Raw genomic sequence first — 26,458 nt, 5'->3', positions numbered from 1 at the left:
TTGATGAAGGGTGAAGATTACACTTATATGTGAGTAAAAAGACAAATATTTAGAGTGTAATTGGGGATCATGCCAGTTTAGTAAAGTGGTGGTTACAGGCTCTCCTTCTGAGATTCATGACTTCACTAAAATCGAATTATTGGCTAGGTTTCTAGTCCCAGGCATGGTCTCCCTCTTGTTGAATAAGTCATAGGTCCAATTAGAGAGCCGTTGGTGACCACCAAGGTATGTGTGCCATTACCACCCCTAGGGTTATCATGACAAGTTGGTCACTGTTGTAGATTATGGGAGTCATAGCTGGGTAGGACTGTCGGTTACTTCCTCCTTTGGCACCTTCTGATCCCATGAAAGCTAGCCCTCAGAGGGGCCATTCAAGTCAGTTCCAGCGCTGGGTCATCTGGTCCTTGCACCTGAATGCATGATATGTCTCCAGCAATAGGGACTTATCTTCTGCCTCTGGGGACAACAGCAATGGCCTAAAAGGTTTTGTGAGTCTCTTGAACAGCCCTCGAAACAACTCTAAAGACGACTTTCTTGTGTCTGGTACTGGAATTTTTGTTAGTTGGTTTGGGGTTCTTGGAGGGATAGTTTTCAATTTTATTTATTTAAACTTTTTTTATACAAAACTATGGAATGCTTCACATGTTTGCATGTCATCCTTGCACAGGGGCCATGCTAATCTTCTCTGTATTGATCCAATTTTAGTACATGTGCTGCTAAAGCAAGCACTTATTTAAACTATGTAAGTATTTCTACAACCAGACTTACAGATATTATAGTGGTTTTTCAGGTAAGTGGTTAATAGTATGATTTCTTATGATCTTTTTCAGATATCCTTACTGTTATTTTACCTTCCTCCCTTCTCCTGTGTTTATCTCACTCCCTTCCCTAACCAGAGTCCCCTTTTCCCCATTTCCCTGACCAGATCACTTGTATCCAACTATTCCTCTGTTCAGTTGCTCTCCCACACCAGCATTGGTCCCTTTTTTCCTTTCTTGCTTTCTTCAGTTACTCCAGGACATGTCCTCACATCTGAAGATTTGGAGCTAGAGAGTGTGCAGTGTCTGTCCTTCTGGGTCTGGGTCTCCAGTGAGAGAGAACGTGCAGTGTCTGTCCTTCTGGGTCTCCAGTGAGAGAGAACGTGCAGTGTCTGTCCTTCTGGGTCTCCAGTGAGAGAGAACGTGCAGTGTCTGTCCTTCTGGGTCTCCAGTGAGAGAGAACGTGCAATGTCTGCCCTTCTGGGTCTCCAGTGAGAGAGAACGTGCAGTGTCTGTCCTTCTGGGTCTGGGCTACTCACTCAATATGATCTTTTCTAGTTTCACTCATTTACCTGCAAAGTTCACGATTCCACTTTTCTTTACATAAATAGTATTCCATTGTGCATATGTACCATATTTTCATTATCCACCTGTCAGTAGAAGGGCATTTAGGTTGTTTCCATTTCCTAGCTTATTGGGCATAGAGCCACAGCAAACATGACTGAATAAGTATCTGTGGAGTAGGATGTCAAGTCCTTTGCTCATATCCAAGCAGAGGGAGAGTTCCTTTATTTTATCTTTGAGACCTGATATTTTGTCTTCTGTTTGATTCATTTTTACATGTAAGACCTTCTTGGATTTTTGCTTTTCCATATAAAGTTGAGTACTGTTCTTTCAGGGTCTGTGAAGAATTTTGCTGGGGTTTTGATGGGGCATTGCATTGAATCAGTAGATTGCTTTTGGTAAGACTGCCATTTTTGCTATGTTAAATCTACTTACCCAAGAGCATGGGAGATCTTTCCACTTTCTGTTCTCTTCTTTCATTTCTTTCTTCAAAGATTTAAAGTTCTTGTCATACAGGTCTTCCGTTGGTTTGGTTAGAGTTACTCAGATATTTTACGCTATTAGTGGCTATTGTGAAGGGTGATGTTTCTCTGATTTCTTTATCAGCCCATTTATCATCTGTGTAAAAGAAGGCTACTGATTTTTTTTGAGTTAATCTTGTATCCTGCTACATTACTGAAGATGTTTATGAGTTGTAGAAGTTCTTTGGTAGAATTTTGGGGGTTGCTTATGTAAACTATTATATCATCAGCAATAAGTGAGAGTTTGACTTCTTCTTTTCCAATTTGTATCCCCTTGACCTCCTTTTGTTGTCTTATTTCTCAAGCTAGAACCTCAAGAACTATATTGCATAGACATGGAAAGAGTGGACAACCTTGTCTTGTTCCTTATTTCAGTGGGATCACTTTGAGTTTCTCTCCATTTAGTTTGATGTTGGCTATTGGCTTGCTGTATATTGTCTTTATTATGCTTGGGTATGTTCCTTATATCCCTGCTCTCTCTAAGACCTCTATCATGAAGGGATATTGTATTTTGTTGAAGGCTTTTTCAGCATCTAATTAGATGATCATGTGGTCTTTTTTTTCAGTTTGTTTATATGGTGGATTACATTGACAGATTTTCATATGTTGAACCATCCCTGCATCTCTAGGATGAAGTCGACTTGATTATGGTGGATGATTTTTCTGATGTGTTCTTAGATTCAGTTTGCCAGTTTAAATTGAGAATTTCATACATGCATATGTGTTTTTGATCAAGTCCACCCCCAGCTCCCTGCCGTGCACCTCCTCCCATATCCCACCACCACTTTCCCTCCCATCTCCATGTGCTCTTGGAGTGCATTTACTGTTGCCCATACGTGGGTAGGTGTGGGGTCATCTACTAGAACACAGGCAACCTATTAGGAGCCATATCCTGGGTAAAAACTGACACCCTCCTTCTGCAGCCAGCAGTTGCCAACAGCTCTTCAAGTGGGGGTGGGAATTCATGATTTCCTTACTCATCCATCTTATTTATTGTAAAGGTATTTAAAAAGAAGAAGAGCTGACTATAGTTTAGGGCAAGGTCATCCTGCAAACGGGAAATTTATGAAATAACAAATAGCAGATATACCAAATGGATGCATGGAAATCTTGAAGGGAACCTGCAAGCAGCTCATAAACCTTGCTCCCTGCTTCCCTCCAGGTTCATAAAACCAGCAAGAACAAACAACCCTTCCTTCCTCTGCTGCCCCGGTGTTCCAGAGTCTCAGCTTTTCCCTTAGACCCAAAACTGTCCCTGAAAGGGCTTGGCCCCCAAATCGCCTGCAGATGTTGGCCAAAGACCTCAGGGAACACTCCACCTCCTCTCTGGCACTGAATTCCTCTTCTTTTCTCCTCCACAGATATTGATGAGTGTCTGAGCCTGCCAGGGACCTGTCTTCCAGGCACCTGTCAGAACTTGAAAGGCTCCTTCCAGTGCATCTGCCCCCCTGGCTTCCAGGTGCAGAGTGGCCATTGTATTGGTGAGTGTCCAACCTCCTACCAGAGTGCAGGTGCACAGAGCACAGGACCAAGTGCAGCTCCATTACTATCAGAACTGTTCTGGGGCTCCTGGTTCAGGCCTTGCTCTCAGGGCTCAGAGAATTCTTTGTGATCACTGTAAAATATACTTGGTTTCAGTATCATTGTACTTCAGAAACTCCGTAGAATTCTGGTCCACAAGAATCATGTCATATACTTTAAACTAATTAGTCTAACTTGATCTTAACTAACTAATTCACCAGGTTAGTCTTATATAATATATGCTAACCTGGACTAGAATGTCTGAGCAGGTGGATTAGCCTATGGGCAGAAATATAAGGAAAGCTCAATAACCTTGGGGTCTATGGTGACCCTACTCTCCCATCTCCCACTGCAGATACTGATGAGCCCACCTTAGAGGGGCAAATATGTCAGTTTGCCCATGATCTGAACCAATCTGGCCCAACTGCTGATAATCCAGTCTTCCATTTGTACTAACCTTTTACAATCTGGGCCAGTTTGACCTGCCAACATCTATTTTCCATTTAGGCTAGCCTTGTATAACCTGGGTTAACAAGCCATTCTGGCTTCAGCAAATTCACTGTTGTGTATAGAATGAACTCATTTAGACCAGTTCAGTCTGGTATTTTCTAATTTATTCTATCTAGTCTAGCCTGGCACATAAGCTAACTCCAACTAGTATAGGCAGAATATCTCTAGTCTTGATTAACTTTGCCCAGTTTTCAGTCTCTCTAATGATGACATGACTCTGCAGGTAAAGGCACTAGCTTCCAAGCTTGAGTTCTGTCTTTGGAATTCACCCAGTGGAAGAGAAAACTGATTCCTGGAGGTGTTCTCTGACCACCACATGTGTAGACACAAAATAAATACAAGTATAATAATTGTTGTTTTGGAGGCAAGGTCTCACTATGTTGCCCTGGCTATCCTGGAACTCTCGATGTAGACCAGACTAGTCTGCAACTTACAGACATCCTCCTGCCTCTGCTTTCTGAGTGCTAAGATAAAAGGTGTGCACCACCATACCCAGCATTTTTTTAGATGAACTTCAGAGTCTGGAGAGGTGGCTCAGCAGTGAGCCTACTGCTCTTGCAGAGGACCAACACCCCCATCAGGCAGCTGACAACTGCTAGCTCTAGAGAGATCCAGGACCTAAGGCCTCCACAGGCACCTGTACTCACACGCACATGCACATGTGAACACACACACACACAAACAGGCACACAGAAATAAATTTAAAAGAAGAACTCCTGAACATGACCCCTACTCTAAACATAAAGACCTCTACATACACACTGCCCACCTAGTGGTGACTCCCTCCGCAACCACCAGCCCCCACCCTGCGTCCATGCTTAGGAGCACATTGGAGAGCTAAACTCCCCCCACTTTGCTGGAGATACAGTTACCCCCATCTCAGCTCCCATCACTGCCTCTGCAGATACTGATGAATGCTTGGAGGAGCCCAGCCTCTGCTTTCTTGGCACCTGTGCCAACAGTCCTGGGACCTTCCGGTGTCTCTGCCCTTCTGGCTTTGTCCTCTCTGACAGTGGACACTACTGTTTTGGTGAGTGTTGTGAGAAATATAAGCAAATGCCTGTTCCAGAGCCTACAGTTCAACTTAGCCAGTATCAACCATGAAGGGAACATAGGGCCCACTGGTAAGTCATACCCCAGCCTGCCAGTAAGAACTCAGGCTGATGGGCTGGAGGCTGAGGGGCTGCCCTACCAGGTCTTCCAACCCTCTGAAAATGATCTTTGTCATTCTAAGAGAACTCTGATTCAAAAGCAATGGGTGGAGTTTACCTATTCTACCCAACACAAGGGCCACGTTGAAAGTTTGTCAGCAAGACGCATGCACACACACAAAAAGTGGCTTGAAAGACTGCTGGGAAGAATTCCCAGCTCATTCTCATTGGCCCAGAGTTCATCACGGGTTCACTCCCAAGCAATTGGGTCTAGCCAGGTGTGTGGCGTATTTTCATTGGGTGCTAGTAGGAGCAGGGTTGCCCGTTCACTAAGGTTGGGATAAGGAAGATTAGCCAGTCAGGTGCAGCGCCTATTACGGTCCCCACCTCCCTCTCCGCAGATATTCGCCAGAGTTTCTGCTTCACCCGGTTTGAGGCCGGAAAGGGTTGCCCGTTCACTAAGGTTGGGATAAGGAAGATTAGCCAGTCAGGTGCAGCGCCTATTATGGTCCCCACCTCCCTCTCCGCAGATATTCGCCAGAGTTTCTGCTTCACCCGGTTTGAGGCCGGAAAGGGTTGCCCGTTCACTAAGGTTGGGATAAGGAAGATTAGCCAGTCAGGTGCAGCGCCTATTATGGTCCCCACCTCCCTCTCCGCAGATATTCGCCAGAGTTTCTGCTTCACCCGGTTTGAGGCCGGAAAGTGTTCAATGCCCAAAGCTTTCAACACCACGAAGACCCAGTGCTGTTGCAGCAAGAACCCTGCAGAGGGTTGGGGGGAGCCCTGTGAACTATGCCCTCAGAAGGACAGTGGTGAGTCCCAGCCACCCATCCTCTCTCCCTCCCTACGCTTTCTCCCTCCTCCGTTCTTCCCTCACCCTTCTTAGATACTGGGGACTGTTGTGCTGACACCCCCCCCCTCGACTCTTCTAATCCCACTTACCATTCTCTTTCCAGTTACTTTTCAGGAGCTCTGTCCCTTTGGCCATGGGGCTGTCCCAGGCCCAGATGGCTCCAGAAAAGGTAAGGCTTTCTTCTGGGTTCTAGGAACCCCTTTATTCTGTCTCAGCTCTGCATGGTTCCTCAAGCTTTGGAGTCTACAAGTTGCCCTGGAATCTACTCAGTGACCGGTGGACAGGCACTGTGTCTCAACCCTGCAGATGTGAATGAGTGTTCAGAGAACCCTGGCATCTGCACTGATGGTCCCTGTGTCGACACTGACGGCTCCTTCCATTGCAAGTGTCCCTTTGGCTACAGCCTGGACCTCACCAGCATCTCCTGCGTTGGTGGGTAGCTAAGGAGCCCTTCGCCAACCACTGTCACTTTCCTCATCCACGCACTCTCCTATCCTACCTTAAGTCCTGCAGAGGTGATAAAATATCCTAACAAAAAGCAATATAGGGGCGGGGGGGGGTGGTGACACACATCTTTAATCCCAGCACTTGGGAGGGAGAGGCAGGTGGATCTCTGTGAGTTCAAGGCCAACCTAGTCTACAGAGTGAGTTCTTGCACAGCCAGGGCTACTCAGAGAAAACTTGTCTCAAAAAGTGGGGGGGGGGGGGTATTTCAGCTCACAATTATAGTCCATCATAGTGGGGAAGTCACGGCAAGAACTTCAACTAGTCCCATGATATCCAAAGGCAGGAGCAGAGAGAAATGAATGGGTGCATGCTGGCTTAATTGCATGTGCTCAACTCTATATCTCCACTCTCACACAGTTCAGGACACTATGTCTGGGGAAGAGAGCAGTCCACAGTGGGCTGGGTCTTCCCCCCAGATACGCCCACAGGCCAGTCTGATGTAAACAATCCCGTGCTGAGACTCTCTCCCTAGGTGTGTCAAGTTAACATAAAAGCTAAGCCTGCCTCCTCCTTTCCAATTCTCATTCACTTATTCTTTCTTTCTTTTTTTAGTTTATTAGATTTTTTTTAAAAATACCAATCCAAGTTCCCACTCCCTCCCATCCTCCCACTCCCTTCACACACTTTTCCACCCCACCCCCATCCAGTCCTCAGAGAGGGCAAGGCACATTGCTTTGTGGGAGGTCCAAGGCCCTCCCCACCATATCCAGGCTGAGCAAGGTATAATCCAAAGAGAATGGGATCCCAAAAGGCCAGTACATGCAGCAGGGATAAATCCTAGTGCCACTGCCAGTGGCCCCTCAGTCTGCCCCAGACATACAACTGTCAACCACATTCAAAGGGACTAGTTTGGTCCTATGCATGTTCCTTCCCAATCTGCTGGAGTTGGTGCGCTCCCATTAGCTCAGGTAGACTGTTTCAGACATTCACTTGTTCTCTCATTTGCTCATTCATTTCCCATTGTTCGTGCATTCGTTCACCAGCGTTAGAGTTGATTCACCCATTTGCTTAATTGTTCGTTCATTTGATCACTCGTTTACTTGATCATTTGTTCACTTACTCAATTAGTCCGCACTCATTCACTAATTCATCTCTCCATTTTATCCTCATAGTCATTCACTCATCCAGGCTCCACTGGTTCATTCTTCCCTTGGCTTCTCCTTGTTTATTCATTCATCTCTTGTTCATTCAGCTGTTCGTTTCCCGTGCGTTCATTTAGGTATCCAACTAATCATTAATTCATCCCTCCATATTCTCCCCTTACTCTTTACATAAGGAGACCCCTGTGGGGGAGGTATTTGCCCAAATGTCATTGAAGTTTCAAATGCGCATGTACTTTGAGGCTTTGGGCCTGGCCCTATGATGATCTGTGACAGTACGATGCTTCCTGAGCAGGATCAGAACTGTATAACAGGGATTCTCTAGGGCTGATCCGTAGGAGGCACCAGGGGTACCTCAGGGAGAGCCTGCCCGGATGAGACCTCTGCTGACCTCCACAGACATTGATGAGTGCTCCCTGAATCCACTGCTCTGTGCTTTCCGCTGCCACAACACTGAGGGCTCCTACCTATGCACCTGCCCAGCTGGCTACACACTGAGGAAGGATGGCGCCATGTGCCAAGGTAGGGTCTGCACAGACTGGCAAGGGGAAGGGCTCTCTGATTCCCCACCAACGATCTTATGCTCTCCACTGTGTAGTAACATCACACCAAAACTGGTCCTGACATCAAACAGATCCAGATGTGGTCTCAGCACTTTGGTTTCCTGTCTTTAAATGGAACTGAGCCCCAGAGGGTAAAAGTGAGCAGCAAAAAAAGCTCACACAGAAGACAGCTGAACTAGGGCATGAAGTAGACACTTGGTTTTTGAAGGAGACATGTTTTTTTTTTTTTTTTTGCATCTTTGGAGAAGCAGTAGCTTTTTTGCTGTAACTGATTGGTACAGACTGGGTAATTGATAAAGAACAGAAATATGGGACAAGATTGATGGCTCAGTGACTAAGAGCACTTGCTGTACTAGCATGAGGACTTGAATTCAGACCTAAGCACCCACAGCAAGATCTGGGTGTGGCCACATGAAGGCCTTTAACCCCAGCACTGTAAAGCCAGAAGGGTCCATGGGGCTTGTTGGCTGCCAGCTTAACTCTAGGTCCAGTAAGACCATCTCAAGTAAAAAAAAGAAAGCAGAGTGTGACAGAGCAGGATATGTGACAGTCTCCTCTGATCTCTGTGCATGTACATGGATATGCACACCTATGCACATGTGTGTATATAACACACACACACATGGATAACAATATATTTGGATCATGGTTCTGGTGAGGGTCTCCAAGTGGCATCATGATATGGCACAAGACATCACAAAGCAAGACATATCGAGGTGCTAAATCAAGTCTGTTCTTACAACCCCACTGAAACCGTGATGGGAGACCCATCCTCATGACCTCATCTAATCCTATCACCTCCCAAAGACCCCAACTCTAAATACCAACCCTATAAAGCTTTAGGGTTGTTTGTAGCACATGAACTTCTGCTAGGGTATGGAATCTAGGCTCTTCCCATCTGGAGCCAAGCTGTGGAAGGCATGACCTTGACTTACCCACTATCCCTGGTCATCCAAAGATGTGGATGAGTGTGCAGATGGGTCTCCGGATTGCCACACCCGAGGCATGCTGTGCAAAAACCTCATCGGCACCTATGCCTGTATCTGCCCTCCTGGCATGCAGCTCCAGCCCTCTGGGGAGGATTGCACAGGTACGTGGTGCTTCTAGGGCACAGGGAAAGCTACATGGAGGGGAGAATTCAAAGGAAGGGGGAACTTTCAAGGCCAAAGGCAACTGGCTTGGGGACTTTGGCCTCCCCTTCTGGCCTGCTTTATCCCTTCCATCTCAGATGAGGATGAATGTCAGGCCCAGTCCAGCCTCTGTTCACATGGTCGCTGCATCAACACAGTGGGAAGCTTCCAGTGTCATTGCGATGAGGGTTTCCATCCCAGCCCCACCCTCACTGAGTGCCATGGTGAGTGTAACCAGGAACAAGCAAGGTGAACAGAGACTTGTGAGGTCTGGGACAGGGATGAGGTCAGGAACACTAACAAGACATGGAAGGAATTGCTGTACCATTATCAATATAGATGCATGAGCCTACACACACTCTGTAGAAGAGGTAATTCCTCACTGTCCTCCCCTTCCTCCTATTTTTTCCCATCCACCTCTATGACTCCTGTAACCTTAGAGGCACCAGCCCAGAATGATCTCTCCTTGGGTTTCCCACAACAACCTAAGAACTGAACCCAGCAGAAGACCTTGACAGTACCTTCTATGTTAGGCACCTGTCCATTACTGATCGCATCCTCTTCTCTCTTCTTCATGGATAAAGTACATCCCTTAGCTTCAGGCCAAATGATATTTATCTCCTTGACACCCTATTCCCATCCCCCAACACTGTAGCTTACCCCAAAACCAACTCAGCTTCTTTGCCCCCAAATCCCATCTCAGTGGTTGGAATACCCTGCACTGGCTTTCTGGAGTGACCAGTAGAGACTTCCAGTCTGTATTTAGCCCTCACTTCCCACCTATCTCTGATCTTATTTTTTATTCTATTTAATTACACTGTTTGTTATCAGTATTGAGGTTTTGGGGACCATTGTGTATAAGTGTCCCATGGCACGTGTGTGGAGGTTGGCTATTTCTTTCTACTTTGTGGATCCTAAGGATCAAACTCAAGTTAGTCATCACACCAGGCCTGATATTTTTCTCCTCTGTCTCTGTTGTTCTATCCCAAGCATCAACTCTTCCTACCCCCATTCCCCTGCTTACCTGCTGCCCGTTAATTGTCCTTTTTCACAAAGACACTACCCTCCATAGAGGCCACCTAACCTTCAAAACCTATCCCAGAGCTAACATTGATATTTGGGGAGGTGGGTAGCTTTTGTCCCAGTCCATTGAAGCAAGTGGGTGTTACCTGACCCATTCAAGGGTGTTTTACAATGCCCAGTGCCAACAGGAAGATGGTCCCCTATACACATATGCCTGACTTCCAGGCACAAAACAGAAGAAGATCCTGGGCAAGGCAGTTTTTCACCCACCCTTCCTACCAATTCTCTGCAGATACTCGGCGGGGGCTCTGCTTCTCCGAGGTGCTACAGGTCATGTGCCAGAGTTGGTCAAGCAGTGGTGAGGCTGTACCCAGAGTCGAGTGCTGCTGCGGAGGTGGCCGGGGCTGGAGCCCCCATTGTGAGCTCTGCCCCTTGCCTGGCACCTCTGCCTACAGGAAGCTCTGCCCTCATGGCAAGGGCTACAGCACCGAAGGCCAAGGTAAGTTCTCTTGAGGTCGTGTTGAAGCTATGTGACTGTGCTACAATGATGTGAGCTACTCTGTGTGCATTTGCAAGTGTGTGCATGTGTGTGTGTGTGTGTTCCAATGTGCTAGCAGATAGAACAAGAACAGTGTTTGCCCTGTGCATGCATGAACTACAATGGCCAAGTGAGCAGGCATGGGAAGAGGTGTAGTGTGTGTTACTTGTTTGTGGTGTGTACAAACCTGTTAATGTGCTTGGGAGACCCTATCAGGAGGCATAAGTTCCCTCACAAGCTTGTTAATGTCTGTGTGTGTGAGCTGTGTGCCCTCTGTGTGTGAAAGCTTATTAATGATCATTGTGTTGCTCATGGGCATAGGGGTCACTGGACTTTGTGAAGAGCAGCCCTTCCTGTGAACTAGAAAGCTGTGGGGGTGGGGGAGTGAGTCTGTCGGGTGTTAATGAATTCTACCAAGTTTATAGGGTAAGTACATGACTGCATGCTTATCTGTGAATGGGTGTGAATCTGTCCACGTATATCACTAAGTGTGAAATGGTTATCCTGAGTAAGCAGTAAACAGTAAAAAGGCTAGACCCCAGAGAGAAGTGCCTATTCTCAGTGTCCCTGGGGTACTAAGGAGCCATGGATTGGGTGCATGTCCCTGTGACTCAAGATTCTTCAGCAGTGTCTGGGTACGTGGCTATAGTAAGATGCTTATGAGTCCTTCTGAATATGTGTGCTGCTGTTTGGCCTTGAGGAGATGTTGCTATTTTGCTGATCAGGCTGAGGCTGAGGTAAATGCATGTGTGTGTGAGTATGTATGTATGTAAATCTGTGTGTGTGCATGTATGTTTGTATCTGGGTATGTGTGTATGTATGTTTGTATATTTATATGTGCATGTATCTGTGTATGTGTGTATGTTTGTATATGTATATATGTGCATGTATGTGTGTATATGTGTATGTATGTGTGTATCTGTATGTATGTGTATACATATGTGTATGTATCTATGTATATGTGTGTATGTATATGTGTATATTTGTGTTGTATATGTGTGCGTATCTATGTGTATATATGTATGTGTGTGTATGTATGTATGTGTATATAAATACTCAGTGGAATGAAGCTCTGTCAGCATGTCCTGCTGGCTCAGGACTGACCCATTGCCTTAGAGTAACATCCATGTGGTCAGAGTAAAGGAAAGCCCTCTGGAGAGAGGGCTTGTTGGTAGAAAACAAGGTATTCTTTAAGAGAACAAGAGAGCCAGCTAACCTCTGCCCTGCCCTGCTTGTCCCTAGATGTGGATGAATGCCACATGTTTGCTGACCTGTGCCACCATGGAGAGTGTATCAATAGCATTGGTTCCTTCCACTGTGACTGCCAAGCTGGATATACACCAGATGCCACTGCCACTGCCTGCATGGGTGAGCCAAGTCCCACCCCCACCCTGTACCTTTGGTCTAGTTATACTTCTGCAAAAACTGTGTCACCCCCATTCCAATGGGGACTGTCCACTTCATATCTCTTGGTTTTCATGTACACTCTAAGGAACTCAAAAAACAGACCAGAAGCAAATATTCTTTGGCATTTCCATCCTGTTTGGGTCACATGTCCCGCTCCTATTTCCTCCTGTTATTTAGTACATCCTAAGATTTTTTTTTTCCAGTTATACTGTGTGCCACGTGTTCCTCCAAATTGTGGGTTGCAAACTCTAATCTGAGGGCCAAGTTGTAAGTAGAGTTTCATTGGCATGCAGCCGTGCCTGTGTGTTTATTCACCTCCAGTGACTACTTTTTCCTGACAGAAAGACTGCGCTAGTTAGTTGTGATTACAGCCACGCCACCCACTATGCTAGTTTGCTTTTCTGTTGCTGTAATAAGTCACCATGACCACAGCAACGTATGGGAGAGTTTATTTGGGCTTATGCCTTAGAGGAATGAGAGTGTGTCGTGACTGGGAGGCATGGCAGCAAGCAGCAGGCGTGGTGGCAGGTGCGGAGAGCCAGCAGGTCACAAAGCAGAGAGAGAAAACCAGAAATTGCAGGAGTCTTTACATTCTCAAAGCTCAGCCCTGGTAACACCGTTTCTCCGTTAGAGTTTCACCTCCTACATCTCCCAGCAGTACAACCAACTGAGGAGGACCACGTGTCCAAATCCATGAGGCTGTGGGGGACATTCCCACTCAAACCACCACACCCATAAAAATAAACATCCATCCATCCCTCGGAGCCAAAGGGAATGTTTCCAATCTTCACTCCCCTATCAGATGCCAAACTGGGAGCTGCTTAAGCCTCCAGTATAAAAATGGTGTCTTTGGGGCTGAACAAATGGCTCCGTGGTTAAAAGAACTTACAGAGAACCTGAGTTCAGCTTCCAGTACCCACACTGGGTGGCTCCCCAATCTATAACGCTAATTACAGGAAATCCAAGGCCTTCTTCTGGCCTCTAGGCTCCTGCGCTCACACACACACACACACACACACACACATACACACACTAAATAAAATAACAAAATTTAAGTGGTGTAGTGTTTGCCTATGACCTACACGCATGCTCCTGTATATTCATTTAGTTTCATTTTTATCTCTTGTGACAGGAAGAATGCATCTCAGGGCCCCCCAGGGGCTCTACCCCTAAGCCATGCCCCAAGCCCGTTGGTGGTATATTCTAGAAAGATGCTCTACTACTGAATGATACCTACAACTCCTTTTTAAAGTATTTTTATTATTTAAATTTGTTCCCTAAAATGTTCATATATGTGTATTATATAGTGATTATCTGCATATTATTTTATAGATTATTAATCACATTCCAATTATACTCACCCCAGCTCTCCTATCTCCTTCCCACCTCTGTCCAACCCCACCTTCTCTTCATAATCCTCTTTCCCACATTTGCTTCCTAAAAATGTTTAAACTATCTTGGGGGGGGGGCATCAGAGTTCATGCCTGCAATTCTAGCTCATGGGAGGCTGAGGCAGGAAGTGAGCTCACGGTGAGCTAAAGGCTAGCCTTGGCTGCTTTGTGAGTTCTAGGCTAGCCTCTGCTGCATATTGGAACCCTGTCTCTAAAATAAAATAGAGGCTGGAGGGATAGCTTAGCAGTTAAGGGTACCAGATGCTTGTTTCCCAGCACCCATATGTCAGCTCACAACTGTCTGCGACTCCTGTTCAAGGAGAGCCAGAATTCTTTCCTGACCTTCCAGGCACCTGGCACACAAGAGGTACACACATACATATGTGCAGGTAAAACATCCACACAAACCCTCGAGAAAATATTTTTTTTCATTTTAAATAAAAATAAAATTATCATTTTATATGGTTTCTCATCTTTATTACAATGTAACATCGAGTTAAGGCACTGAGTCAGTTCAGCATTGATATATTAGTCTAATACAGTGTAAGAGCTGTGACGTGTACTATGTGGGAAAATTGGAGGAAAATAATCTGAATGTTCGGTACAGACACTTTTTCCCCCAAAGTATTTTCTATTGCTGAGTCCACAGAGATAGGTGGAGCGTGGAGCTCTTTCCTGTCATGTGCAAACATAAAGACCCGGGTTTGATCCCCAACACTTCATAAAAATAGAAAACAGGGCCATTGAGATGCCTTAGTGGGTAAAGATGCTTGCCACCAAACCTGCTGACCTGAGTTCAAAACCTGGGACCCAAATAACAGAGGCGAGAGCCACCTCTGCAAGTTGTCCTCTGGCCTCTACATGCACCAAATATGTGTGCCCTCCTCATATACACATACAGTAAGCAAATGTCACTCAAATTTTAGGGACAGGCATGGTGTCCTGTACCTTTAATCCCAGCACTAAGGAGGCAGAGGCAGGTGAATGTCTGTGAGTTTCAGGTGAGCCTGGGATACTCAGTGAGCCCTTGTCTCATGAAAATAAACAAAAGAAATAACATTTAATAATAAAAGTTAAACAACTTAGGTGGTTCCACAATTTCCGATAAACAGAGTACGAGCAGGGGTCCCAGCCTGTGAGGCCCCCATCAACCCCTAGCCACGTCTATGTGATCCCCTCATGCCTTGCCATCCCTCCTAGATGTGGACGAGTGCAGCCGTGACCCAAAGCCATGTGCCTTCCTCTGCAAAAACACAGAGGGCTCCTTTCTGTGCGCCTGCCCCCGTGGCTACCTGTTGGAGGAAGATCTCAGGAGCTGCAAAGGTGATGTCCTTCCCTCCCCCAATCCTCCCCGTCCCCTATTGGTCTCAAGACACTCTCAGGTGTATAGAGTAGATCCTACTGCAGCCAGGGTATCTCTCTTGCCACCTCTCCAGTGGCAACAGCACCCTGCTTGGAGTGGCAAAAGGGATCCCAGGCCCCATACCTAAGCCTGGACCCATAAGACCCACTCACAATTATCCCCTGAACCCCTGCCCTTGAGCCATCACCTCTCAAACCTACCCCCTGAGCAGCCCCTCAAGCCTACTGCCCACTCTATGCATACACTCAAACCACCATTGAGTTACCATCCCCAACCCCCTCTGAGCCCTGCCCCCTTAGCTGGTCCCTTACAACCCCAGGCTTAAGCACCCTCCTCAAGTTGACCCTTGAATCCTGTACCCTCAGACCCAGCCTCTGAAACTTCCTCTCAAACCACCCTCTAAGCCCACCCCATGTCTGCACACCCTCAAGCCTGTCTCCTCAGCACTCTCCCCAAGCTCCTCTGAGTACTGTCTTCTTAGCCTTCAAGTCCTTCGGCTAAGCTCCACCCTTGAGCACCCCGTTGATCCCTACCCTCTGACCCTTTGGACCCCCTATACTGCAGACTTGGACGAGTGCACCTCCAGGCAACACAACTGCCAGTTTGTCTGTGTCAACACCATAGGCACCTTCACCTGCCGCTGTCCTCCTGGCTTCACGCAGCACCACCAGGCTTGCTTCGGTGAGTTGCGTTGTCTGCTTTCTACCCCGCTCTCCAACACAACCCTCACAGCCCTAGCCTTCACATGTGTGTGATACAAAACAATGTCAAATGCTCGATGCTCATCATGTGTCAGGCATGGAGGACATGGAGGTAATTGGAATGCAGTCCCTGGATACTCGCATCTTGGTAGCATCTAGAATCTTCTTCATTGCCCTAGGGAGATGGGAGGCCTACACTCAGAAATCCCTCTGGTCTAGGCCTGGGACTTCTCCCCTTGCCCGTGATCCATCCCTGCTGGGTCTCTCTTACTGAGCTTTCCCAAGGTGTTCTCCAAACTCCAGGAGTTTACACAACCACTCTGGAGAAAGTAGTTCAGAAGTCAAAGCCACAGAGCTATGGTCTCTTGTGTCTTCTGGACCTGAGGGAACTAGAGCGCCCTCTAGTGCCAGCCTAGGCAAAGAGAGTACTCAGCCCTCCCCCAACCCTCCTGCTAGCACCAGCTGTGGTAATGATGTTCATAGACTATAAGATTGATGAACAAATGGGCCTGGAACTGACGTGTTAGTCTGTAAAAAGTGCCTGCTGCTCAAGCTATGAAGACCTGAGTTCAGATCCCCATCACTCGCTTTAAAAGCCAGGCACTTCTGGGGAGGTACAGAAAGTAGGATCCCAGGGCCTTGCTGGCCAGTCAGTCCAGTCAAATCAATAAGTTCCAAGTTCAGTGAGAAATTCTCAACAAAAAAGTGGAATGATTGAGCAAGACACCTGATGCCAACCTCACACACAGAAGCAGACACACACACTCCAATTTAAAAAAAAAAATAATAAATGCACTGGGGCTAGGTAAAGAGCTTGCTGTGCAAACACAAGAACGCGAGAACTGGAATTCTGATGCCCAAAATCTACGTAAATGCCAGTAAGCACGGTGGCTGCCTGTTATGCCAGACTAGAAAGACTAGAAAGGCGAAGACATGAAATCCTCAGAGTGAGCTGGCTAGTAGGACTAACCATATCGGGAAGCTCTCAGTGAACATGTGTGTGTGTGTGTGTGTGTGCGCGCACACACACACACACACACACACACACATAAGCACACATGCATGCATCCACAACACACACAAATGGAAAAGCAAAAATTTTAAACAGACACTAGAGATTTAGTGTTGCACAATTGTAGAGAGGAGAAGCCCAAGATCCAGGCACCAGCACATTTGGTTCCCAGTGAGAGCTATTCCATCCCTAGCTTGCAGCCAGACACCTTCTTGCAGCCTCACATGGCCAGGAGTTGGGGTGTTCAGACAGATAGACAGACAGACAAGAGACAGAGCAAGACTCTTGTCTGCTGGTGTCTCTTCTTTTTCTCATTTTCAACATTTATTTTTAACTATTCTTAATTTCCTTTTAACATGTATTTTGCATGCAGGTGTGTGTTTGTGTGTCCATGGCATATGTGGAGGTCAAAGGACAACTTTCAGACATTAGTTCCTTCCTTCCACCATGGGCTCCAGGAACTCAGCCACTCGGGCTTGGCAGCAAGCACCTTCACCAGCTTAGCCATCTCACCTGTGCCCCTCTTTTTTTTTTTTTTTTTTTTTTAAGATAAACAGTGTCTTGCTGACCTGTAGTTCACCAAACAGGCTAGGCTGGCTGGACACTACCACCACCTATGCCCAGCTTTTTCTTCTCTTCCCTAATAGTGTTTTACTCACTGAGCCTTCTTTTCAGCACACACACACACACACACCTTTTTGAGCAGTTGGTTTTGTTTTGTTTGAGACTTTACTTTTTTTCTTCTTTCTTTTTCCCAAGACAGGGTTTCTCTGTGTAGCCCTGACCCTTGCCCTGAAGACCAGGCTGGCCTCAAACTCACAAAGATCTGCCTGCTTCTGCCTCCCATGTTCTGGGATTAAAGGTGTATGTCACAATTGCCTGGCCTGAGGTCTTACTTATTTTTATTTCATGAGTATGGATATTTTGCCTGTATGTATGTATGTGTATCACGTACATGTAGCGCTTGCAGGGGCCATAGATGGAGATTCCCTGGGACTGGAGTTATAGACTGTTGTTATCCACCACGTGGGCTTGGGAAATTGAACCAGGGTCCTCTGTAAAAACAGACAAAATGACTCTTAAACACTGAGCCATTTCTCAGCTCCACCCCTACCTTGTTTTCTGAGACAGTGTCTGTCATTAGGATCTGGAATTAGGATGAACTGGCTGCCCAGCCTCCAGGGACCACCAGCCTCTGTGGGTGATGACATACCCCACATCTGGTTCTGAAGACTCAGGTCCTCGTGCGTGCACAGAAAACAATGCCTGAACTGGCTGTTCAGCCCTTCATTTCACTTTTTGTTTTGAGACAGGGTCTCTCTAAATTGACCTAGCTGACCTTGAACTTGTGATCCTCTGCCTCTGGATCCTAAGTAACTGAGATTATGGGCCTGTTCATGCACATCTGACTGCATATGGGTTTGTTGACTCTTTAAGAAAGCTTTGGGGATGTCAGGAGAGCATTTACTACTAAGCCACACCCTCAGCCCAGTGTAGGTAATGTCTGACTCTCAGAGCTGGAACGTCTTAAACTCTAGCATGGTTAAGTCCGCTGAATTCTCATGCGAGAATGCAAACAAGTAGCTACTTTCTCTGTTGTAATGGAGGGAACTAGAGGAGTCAGCAACCCCAGGACGCACAGCCTTGAATTTCAAGCAATACACTTTACATTCAGTACCCACTAACACTGTGCGATTCTGTGAGCTAGGAACTATTCATTTCTCATTTCACAGTGAAAGAAGCCAGCACGGGGGTTGGGGGGTGGGGTGACTCCTCTGAAGCCACGCTGTCCAGTGTCAACACTAGCATGGCAGCCCTTCACGTCCACCCCCTAACCACAAAGCAACCCTGCCCGTTCTCTGTCCTCTATAGATAATGATGAGTGCTTGGCCCAACCTGGCCTCTGTGGCACCCATGGACACTGCCAGAACACCCCAGGCAGCTTCCGCTGTGAGTGTCATAGAGGCTTCGTGCTGGACAGCTCGGGCCACAGCTGTGAAGGTGAAGTAGCCTGTGAGTGGTTCTCAGTCTGAAGGATGACCCCCAAAACCACCCACCAATCTTCTCTCTTTCTTTCTCTCTTTCTCTGTGTCTCAGATGTAAATGAATGTGACAGACCCCATCGCTGCCAGTTTGGCTGCCAAAACGAGCTGGGGGGCTACCGTTGCAACTGTCCCCAAGGCTTCACCCAGCATTCCCAGTGGGCCCAGTGTGTGGGTGAGTGACAATGGCTGGGAGGAAACCAAGCATGTTCCAGGATCTTTCCAGTGCAGACAGTAGGAACCATTTCCCCTGCAGCTGTTATGACAAGCTTGTCCATCTTGTTATGACAAGCTTGGTCCATAAAATGGACCAGCCTAAAAAGTTGACTACTGGGATGTCATTGGACTGCTGACCAAACATGGCATAGGGCTCAAATCTATTTGTTATAGAGTGATGTCTTGACTACCTGGAAAAAGTGCAGCACCAAAAGACTACCAAGTATGCAACAGAAAGAATGCTGTGATTGATTAGCAATGTCTTCTACAGGCAGAGCAGCAAGATTTGTCAATGCCTGCTGTAGATGCAGTGGGAAGTATGATGTGATCGATTAGTCATGTCTGCCCTGAGTACAGCAATGCACCTCAAGACACACATGCTGTTATCTTTGCCACATAAATTTCAGAAGCTCTTGAGTTAGTGAGCGTGCCTTCTGTATCACAACTTTCCCCCTTTTTTGCTGCCCCAGGCTCTTCCTTCAACAGCCTCATCTCTATCACTTTCAACATTTCTCCCATAGTCTTTTTGTGTTTTCTTCCCTGTAACCCCTTCCATATACCCCTCCTTTCGTTCTCTCCCAAAGCTATGACCTCTCTTCTCGTTAGTTTATGTTAGTTAGTTATATGTATATGTAGCTTTTATCCTCTACCTTTGCAGAGTCCACTTGCTCTCCTGAGACCTGTGACGTCTCCTCAGCTCTTACTTTCACTGCTCTCACAAGCTTTGCAGCAGAGGATGGGAGTTGTGAGGGAGAATAATAGACAGGGGATAGAGGAAAACAGTCTGAGGGCTTCCGGCAAGCTTACTGGAGGCTTTGCACAGTAAAGGGTACTGTGGTTAATTAGTATTGTTTATTGTGAATACAGAAAGTAGGGGATGTGAGGCTCCTAGTATCATGGCAGAGCCTAAGGATACTGCTCAATATCTCACAGTACTTGCTCCTACCACAGAATGTCCCTTCCCCTCGTGAGAAAGCTTGTTCTAGAATAACCAACCACTTGGGATACAGGGGAGATTTTGAGAAATGCTGTAAGAGCCAGGAGTATAATAGGCAGTGGGTGGAGGAAGGCAAATATAGTTCTGGGGGTGGGGGTGTCTTTTTTTATTGATTTCATTAAGCTATACATTTCTCTCCACTCCCCTTTTACCCTCTCCTTTGGTCACCATGCTCCCAATTTACTCAGGTGATCTTATCTTTTTCTACTTTCCATGTAGATTAGATTCAAGTATGTCTCTCTTAGGGTCCTCATTGTTGGCTGTTTTCTTTTGCTTTATGTTTAAAAAACACTTATGAGTGAGTACATATGATAATTGTCTTTGGGGTCTGGGTTACCTCACTCAATATGATGTTTTCTAGCTCCATCCATGGCAAATATAATTTGAGAGTTCCTAATGAGTCTACTGGAAGCTTTACACAGTGAAGAGTACTGTGATTGATTAGTAATGTCTGCCATGGGTACAGAATAGAGTGGTGTGTATTCAAGTGAAAGGTTCCAGGTATACAAGGTTTCTTCCAATCTGTCTCTCCTTTTCTCTCTGCCTACAGATGAAGATGAGTGTGCCCTGTCACCCATGACTTGTGGCAGTGCCTCTTGCTACAATACTCTTGGCAGTTTCTACTGTGTCTGCCCCTCTGGTTTCAGTTTCAACCAGGACCTTGGAGGCTGCCAGGATGTGGATGAGTGTGCAGAACAAGGCAGCCCCTGCAGCTATGGTTGTGCCAACACACCTGGTGGCTTCTTGTGTGGCTGTCCCCAAGGCTACTTCCGGGCAGGACAAGGGTAAGAGGTTCAAGAGGGATGGGCAAGAGTGTAGTGATCACATTTTTCATGCCCTGATCACGAACATTGGGTTCTTATACCCACAGAATCCATTAACAAAGCTCCATCTGCCTGTGCATGTAGGTGCCTACATGCATACACAGAGAAGCCCAAACACAGCCAGCCATTCATATGCCAGTATACATGAGTACATATCTGTGTCATTAGTCCATTTTTTTGTTCAAGCTTATATTTGCCCACTACCTGGAGATATTTATAGGCTATCCATGATCCAAGTTAGTTCACATGAAGAAACACATATGAACCCTCACACACAGAAATAAAATCCTCCCTCCATATTCATGGAAGATTGCTTCCTGTACCCCTCATATGTGATACAATTTCTGGGAGTCATGAACAAAAACATCTACTCACCCCAGATATGGAACCAGCAACAGATCAAAGTAATGATACCATTAAATTCCAACTTGGTGAGCCCCCGAGTTTACTACTCACCAATGGGATACTTGGAGGAGTGTGGATAAGAAGTTATCTACAGAAACATAGATGACCCAAAAGCAGATACATCAACAAAAGCCCATAGACGGGAGGGATGGCTCAGCAGTTAAATGTCTGGCTGCTCTTACAGGGGTCCCGAGTTTAGTTCCCAGCGTGCACATGGTGGCTCACAACCATCTATAACTGTAGTCCCATGGGATCTGATTCCCTCTTCTAGTGTTCAGACATGCATGCAGACAAAGCACCCATATACATAAAATACATAAATAAATAAATCTTGAAAGAAAGGAAGGAAAGAACGAAGGGAGGAAGGGAGGGAGAATGAGAAAACAGGCCCAACTTACGTGGGTAATGACTCAGGGAATCTGAAATCTTAGAACTCACTGCAAGATTTGCAGGCACCTTAACAAGATGGAGTCTCCTCAGCTTTCCTTGATGCTTATATAACAGTGATGGGAGTTGGGGGTCTTATGCATCCAGTAAATTTTAGGTACCTCTTGAAATGTAGGAGTTGCTTATTTCCTGTGTCTCATGGACCCTTCCTCAAGGACAGAATGATTCATCAACACCCAAAATTTGCTGTGCAATAACATCACCCCTATCTCATGGATACCCAAATGTAAGGCTATTCTAGTCCCTTGTATAAAATGACATGGCACTTACACAGGACCTACACACACTCCTCCATATACTCTAAATCATCACAGGCTGGGGATGTCACTTGGTGGGTGGAATACTTGCCTCATACATCCAAAGTCCTGGGTTTTATCTCAGCATTGTGTACACCAGCCATGGTGGTATACTCCTGTAATCCCAGCACTTGGAAGGTACAAGCAAGAGGACCAGAAATTTAAGGTCGTCCTCTGCTATACAGCAAATTTGAGGTTAGCCTGGGTAACATGAGACCCTATCTTGAAAATAAATAATCATCTCTACAAAATTTATATTACATGATACAATATAAAATAGTATATGTAACTGTTGCACTGTTTTATTAAGGGGATATTAACAAAGAAAAGATGTCTAAATGTTCAGTAGGGAGTTAACTAAGACAGGCCTAACCACACAAAAGATCACAACACAGTAGACATCTTCTGTCCTTTGATAACCAGTTGAATATGAGGATGCAGAACCTGTGGATACAGAGAGTTGACTGTGCTTGTGGACAAGGGTTACTATACTCACATTATCAGCATACTCATATAGATTCATGCATCCCAGTGAGCACAGGTGTATGTACACACTATCTTCCATATACACATGTAGGCTCCCAAATATACATGTTTCTGGATATACACAGATACATTCTTCTATTCTATTGCATGTTCATCATCCCGTTCTTGTGTTCATACCAATGCCCAGGTAAACCAAGGGACACACATCCCTCCTGTAGGTGTGCACACATGCACATACACAACCATGCCAACACACACACATGCATATTTGCATGATGGTGCCTGTGCCCATAGCTCAGAATGAGGTATGATGGGAGATGGTGAGGGAGGTAATACCAGCCTGTTTCTAAAAGTTTTTTCCATACCATCTATCTGGCTCAGACACTGCATCTCCAGCCCTGGGTTCAGCTCTGGATCTCGGGCCACCCCAGATGAGGAAGAGTCACTCTCACCTGAAGCCTGCTATGAATGCAAGATCAATGGTCTCTCCCCTCGGGACCGACCAAGGCGCAGCACCCATGGAGATCATCAGGTGCCATGGGGGCCACACTGGGAGGGTCAATTAAGGAGTCTGCGGGTGTCTGAAGGAGACTGTGATCCCTCAAGAGAGAACACTAGCTCTAGGAATGTAGCTTAGCTGATAAATTATTTGCCTAGCATGAATGAGGTCCTGGATTCAAACCCCAGCACTACATAAAAATAGACATCCTCAGCTCCTTAGTATGGTTGAGACTAGCCTAGGCTACATGAGACTCTGTCTCAAAAGGGGGAAGAGAAAATCAGGCAACCATTAGACTATGTGACTCAGCTTCTCCCTCATATCATGGTGCCTGACTGGATCCTCTATACATTCTCAGCCTGTGCCTTTTCTGGGGAGCATATCCCTTGGTCACTTTATCTCATTCCTGTGACAGTTAAGGCTCATTCTAGACATATCCTAAGCAATCTGTAATAACCAAATGGGGAGGAAAAAAGGTCCCTACCCTCATGATACTCTGATGGAGGAAAAAGAAATCATTAAGTAAAATATAGCATGCTTTATAACATATGAAAAATGAGCCATGTAACAGAGAGAAATAAAGCCAGAGTGGGATGGGCATGTTAGGGCTGAGAGACTTTCAACGTATAGTTAACTAATATGAATGGATTGTGAGTTACTTTGTCTTCTGTTTTCTTCAGTTGGTATTTCCTTTAAGAAAAAACTTTTCATGTAGAAACTATCCGACATTTACTTTTATGTGTCGCTGCACTGCCTGCCTTTGGTTTTCAAGGAGAGTGGAATGGTTGCTGAGGATCCTGGGATGGACCTAGCATGATTTAGAGAGAGGGATTTGCGTTGTCTTTGCTTGCAATACCATTGATTGCCAGGAGGTGTCAATAAAAGCATTTGTTGTTTTGAGGAGCATGCCCCTCAGAAAGATTTCCCAGAACCAGGGGCAGAGAGGCTGAAATAGCTTTCTCTCAAAAGTAACGGCAGACCACTCCACAGGCATGTAAATGAGGTGAAACAAACACGGCACAACCCACAGGGGGAAAAAGTAAACACAGATAACCCTTTGTGGAATCAGCTACATCACCCAGCCTGGGGTGGCCTGCCATTGAGGTTCATTGGCTTATTGAGGGTACTGTCTTGCTGCCAGGACCATGAAGGCACTTCTGAAGAGCTCAAATAAAGAAGGGCTTGTCATCTGTACACAAGGTCCTCTCAGAGAGAGCCAGATACAGGAAGTACAATGGAAGCCAGCGGAAGGCTCTTCTGAGGCCTCTCCTTGCTCCCTTTCTGTCCTAGCTGGATATTCTGTTTGTATCTCCGTAGATTCTGGCATCTTTTTGGAGATGTGGGTTTTTCTTGCCAAAAAAAAAAAAAAAGCCCTTAGTTATAACACCAGTCCACCAGTCCCATAGGCTGCCTCTGAACCCCCCTTAGGGCTCTGGAACTGCATGTTGCCTGCCTGACCTGTTTGCTGTGTTTTCAAGACAAATCTGATTCCCCTAACTGTTGTTTTTCTTATTTGTTTTGTTTTTGGTGTGTGTATATCTGTCGGTGTCTGTGTGTCTATGTGTATCTCTCTCATACATGGGGTGGGGGGAGACACACATAAATACATGTGCTCAAGAATACCACATCTGGAGACAAGAGGTCATCACTGTCGTAGAATTTTTCCCCACCTTTTCTTTTTTTAATTTTAAATGTATTTACTTAGACATGGTAGTGATTGTGTGTGTATCCATTCATGCATAAGACAGGGATGTGGAAATCAGTGAACAACTGGTAGGAACGAATTCTCTCTCCTTTTCCATGTGGGTCTAGGGAATCAAACTTAGGTCCTCAGGTTTCACAGCAAGCTCCTTTACCTGCTGAGCCATCTTGTGGGACAGATTCTCTCTCACTAAACCTGGAGCTCACAGTTTGATTATACCACTGGCCAGCAAGCCCCTGGCATCCTCCTCTCCCCTCCAAGCAGTGTGACTGGGCGTGCGCCACCACACCCAGCTTTCTACATGGGTGCTGGAGATCTGAACTCAGATCTTCATGCTTGACAGCAAGCACTTTACCACCTGAGCATCTCCTGAATCTTTCTCCTCCTGGCTTTGTTGTTGTTTGTTTTTTCCGTCAAAGAACCAAATTTGGCCTTTGCTGTTAGGGCCTTAGCTGATCTTGGCCTTGTTCATAAATTGCTAGATGAAGAAACCAGGAACCAAGCATACCTACTTGCATCCTTGTTTACACAGTCTCTGACAGTTCACTTGGTCCCTCCCCCTAGGTTAGCCTGGATACCCTTGACGTGGAAGTCCCCTTGACCTTGAGCCTGAACATCTCACACCTGGGCCAAGTCAAGCACATCTTAGAATTTCGACCAGCTCTTGAGAGTCTGGTAGGCCAGATCCGTTATGTTATTGCCAGAGGTAACAACCAAGGTTTCTTCCGAATGAGTCACCTGGCTGGCGTCAGCTCCCTGCAGGTTGGCCCTGGGAGACTAAGACCGGGGAAATACCAGCTGGAGGTGGTGAGTATAGCAGGAGCTCAGGGCCAACCAGGGCCGGCAAACCAAGCCTTGCGGCTAACAGTCCAACTGCAACTGCTCTAGCAGAAAGAATCTTCAGTGCACCTAGATGTCCCGTGACATCTGAAAGTGCATATTTTGCAACTGGCTAGAACTGATCTCGGAGGCAATGGCTAAGCAAGTTGAACCTCAAAACTCAGGAAAAGGGAAGCATTACACTCTGACCTCAGATGAACTCAGTCTTTGCAAACCTGGAGGACCCCCAACACCTCAGCCTCTCCTGGACTCAGCTAGAAATCTCAGCATTCATCCCTCCACCCCACAGCCAAGGTCAGCAGCAGGAAGGACCCCTGGTGTTCACCACCCCTCGTCTTCCTCAAGCTAAAATTTCCAGACTGCACTATGATTTGCCAAGGGTGTTGGTGGGACATGGGAATAAGTGTCTAGGGTGGGTGTGGGGTTCATCCCTCAGAGAATCAAAATGGAAAAGCCTTACCTGCCACATCTTGACTAGCAGATTCATTCCCCAGAGTCAGATCCAGGGTTCTAAAGATACTTTTCTTTGAAACTGGAGAAAACAATAAAGTCCTTGGGGGTTAAATCTGCCTATGGTGTTCTCAAATAAGTAGATGCTGTCTCCTCTTACAAAAGCCACACACACACACACACACACACACACACACACACACTTGGGGAAGCTGGAGGACCCAAGTTGGTGCTGCCAGAAGAAGACTTGTCTCACTGTCATAAAAAAGAACCTTATGTTATTAAAACATCTTATATGTCATATTCTGTAGATCTCTGAAGTGCTTAAAGATCACATGTATATCTAAAATATATCTCAGTTTGATCCTAAAAACATACCTAACATGATTACAAGTTTGATTATAATAGGTGACTAACTACTAACCAGAATTTCTATATCACCCTAAATGGTTTGTAATAATAACTTTCAAGGACTAAAAACAAGCTATATAGGTGCAATACCTAAAACAAGAGTAGAAACGTAGCTACAGTAGGTTCTAATAAAAATAACTTTAAATTTGCATCAGTAGACAAATATCTTAAACAAGAGTAGAAACATATATCCAATATAACAAAAATAACTTTGAATTTGTATCCAAAAA

At 46.0% G+C, this 26,458-nt stretch overlaps 1 protein-coding gene and 1 non-coding gene across 2 annotated transcripts in view; one reads left to right on the top strand and one right to left on the bottom strand.

The window, feature by feature from the left end:
* The window catches only part of Fbn3 (fibrillin 3), a 74,832-nt gene extending 48,896 nt beyond the window's left edge, over positions 1–25,936 (top strand). Inside the window, 18 exon segments of the mRNA XM_041677721.1 lie at positions 3,205–3,324; positions 4,779–4,904; positions 5,685–5,837; positions 5,982–6,047; positions 6,185–6,310; positions 7,662–7,760; positions 7,885–8,007; positions 9,007–9,138; positions 9,277–9,402; positions 10,494–10,700; positions 11,982–12,107; positions 14,738–14,860; positions 15,465–15,581; positions 18,486–18,614; positions 18,711–18,830; positions 20,419–20,653; positions 22,708–22,858; positions 25,092–25,936. Of these exon segments, the coding sequence (XP_041533655.1) occupies positions 3,205–3,324; positions 4,779–4,904; positions 5,685–5,837; positions 5,982–6,047; positions 6,185–6,310; positions 7,662–7,760; positions 7,885–8,007; positions 9,007–9,138; positions 9,277–9,402; positions 10,494–10,700; positions 11,982–12,107; positions 14,738–14,860; positions 15,465–15,581; positions 18,486–18,614; positions 18,711–18,830; positions 20,419–20,653; positions 22,708–22,858; positions 25,092–25,415 (2,603 nt within the window). The 3' untranslated portion in view covers positions 25,416–25,936.
* On the bottom strand, positions 623–729 carry LOC121465197. Its single transcript, XR_005976628.1, has one exon. It is a non-coding gene; the product is annotated as a U6 spliceosomal RNA (small nuclear RNA).
* Positions 25,937–26,458: the final 522 nt, after the last annotated feature.

Source organism: Microtus oregoni, unplaced genomic scaffold (assembly GCF_018167655.1).
Source record: "Microtus oregoni isolate MIOR12 unplaced genomic scaffold, Mior012 000029F_ref0000214, whole genome shotgun sequence".
NCBI lineage: Eukaryota > Metazoa > Chordata > Mammalia > Rodentia > Cricetidae > Microtus > Microtus oregoni.
The sequence above is the reverse complement of the archived record's forward strand: the minus strand, read 5'-3'. Positions and strand labels throughout refer to the sequence as shown.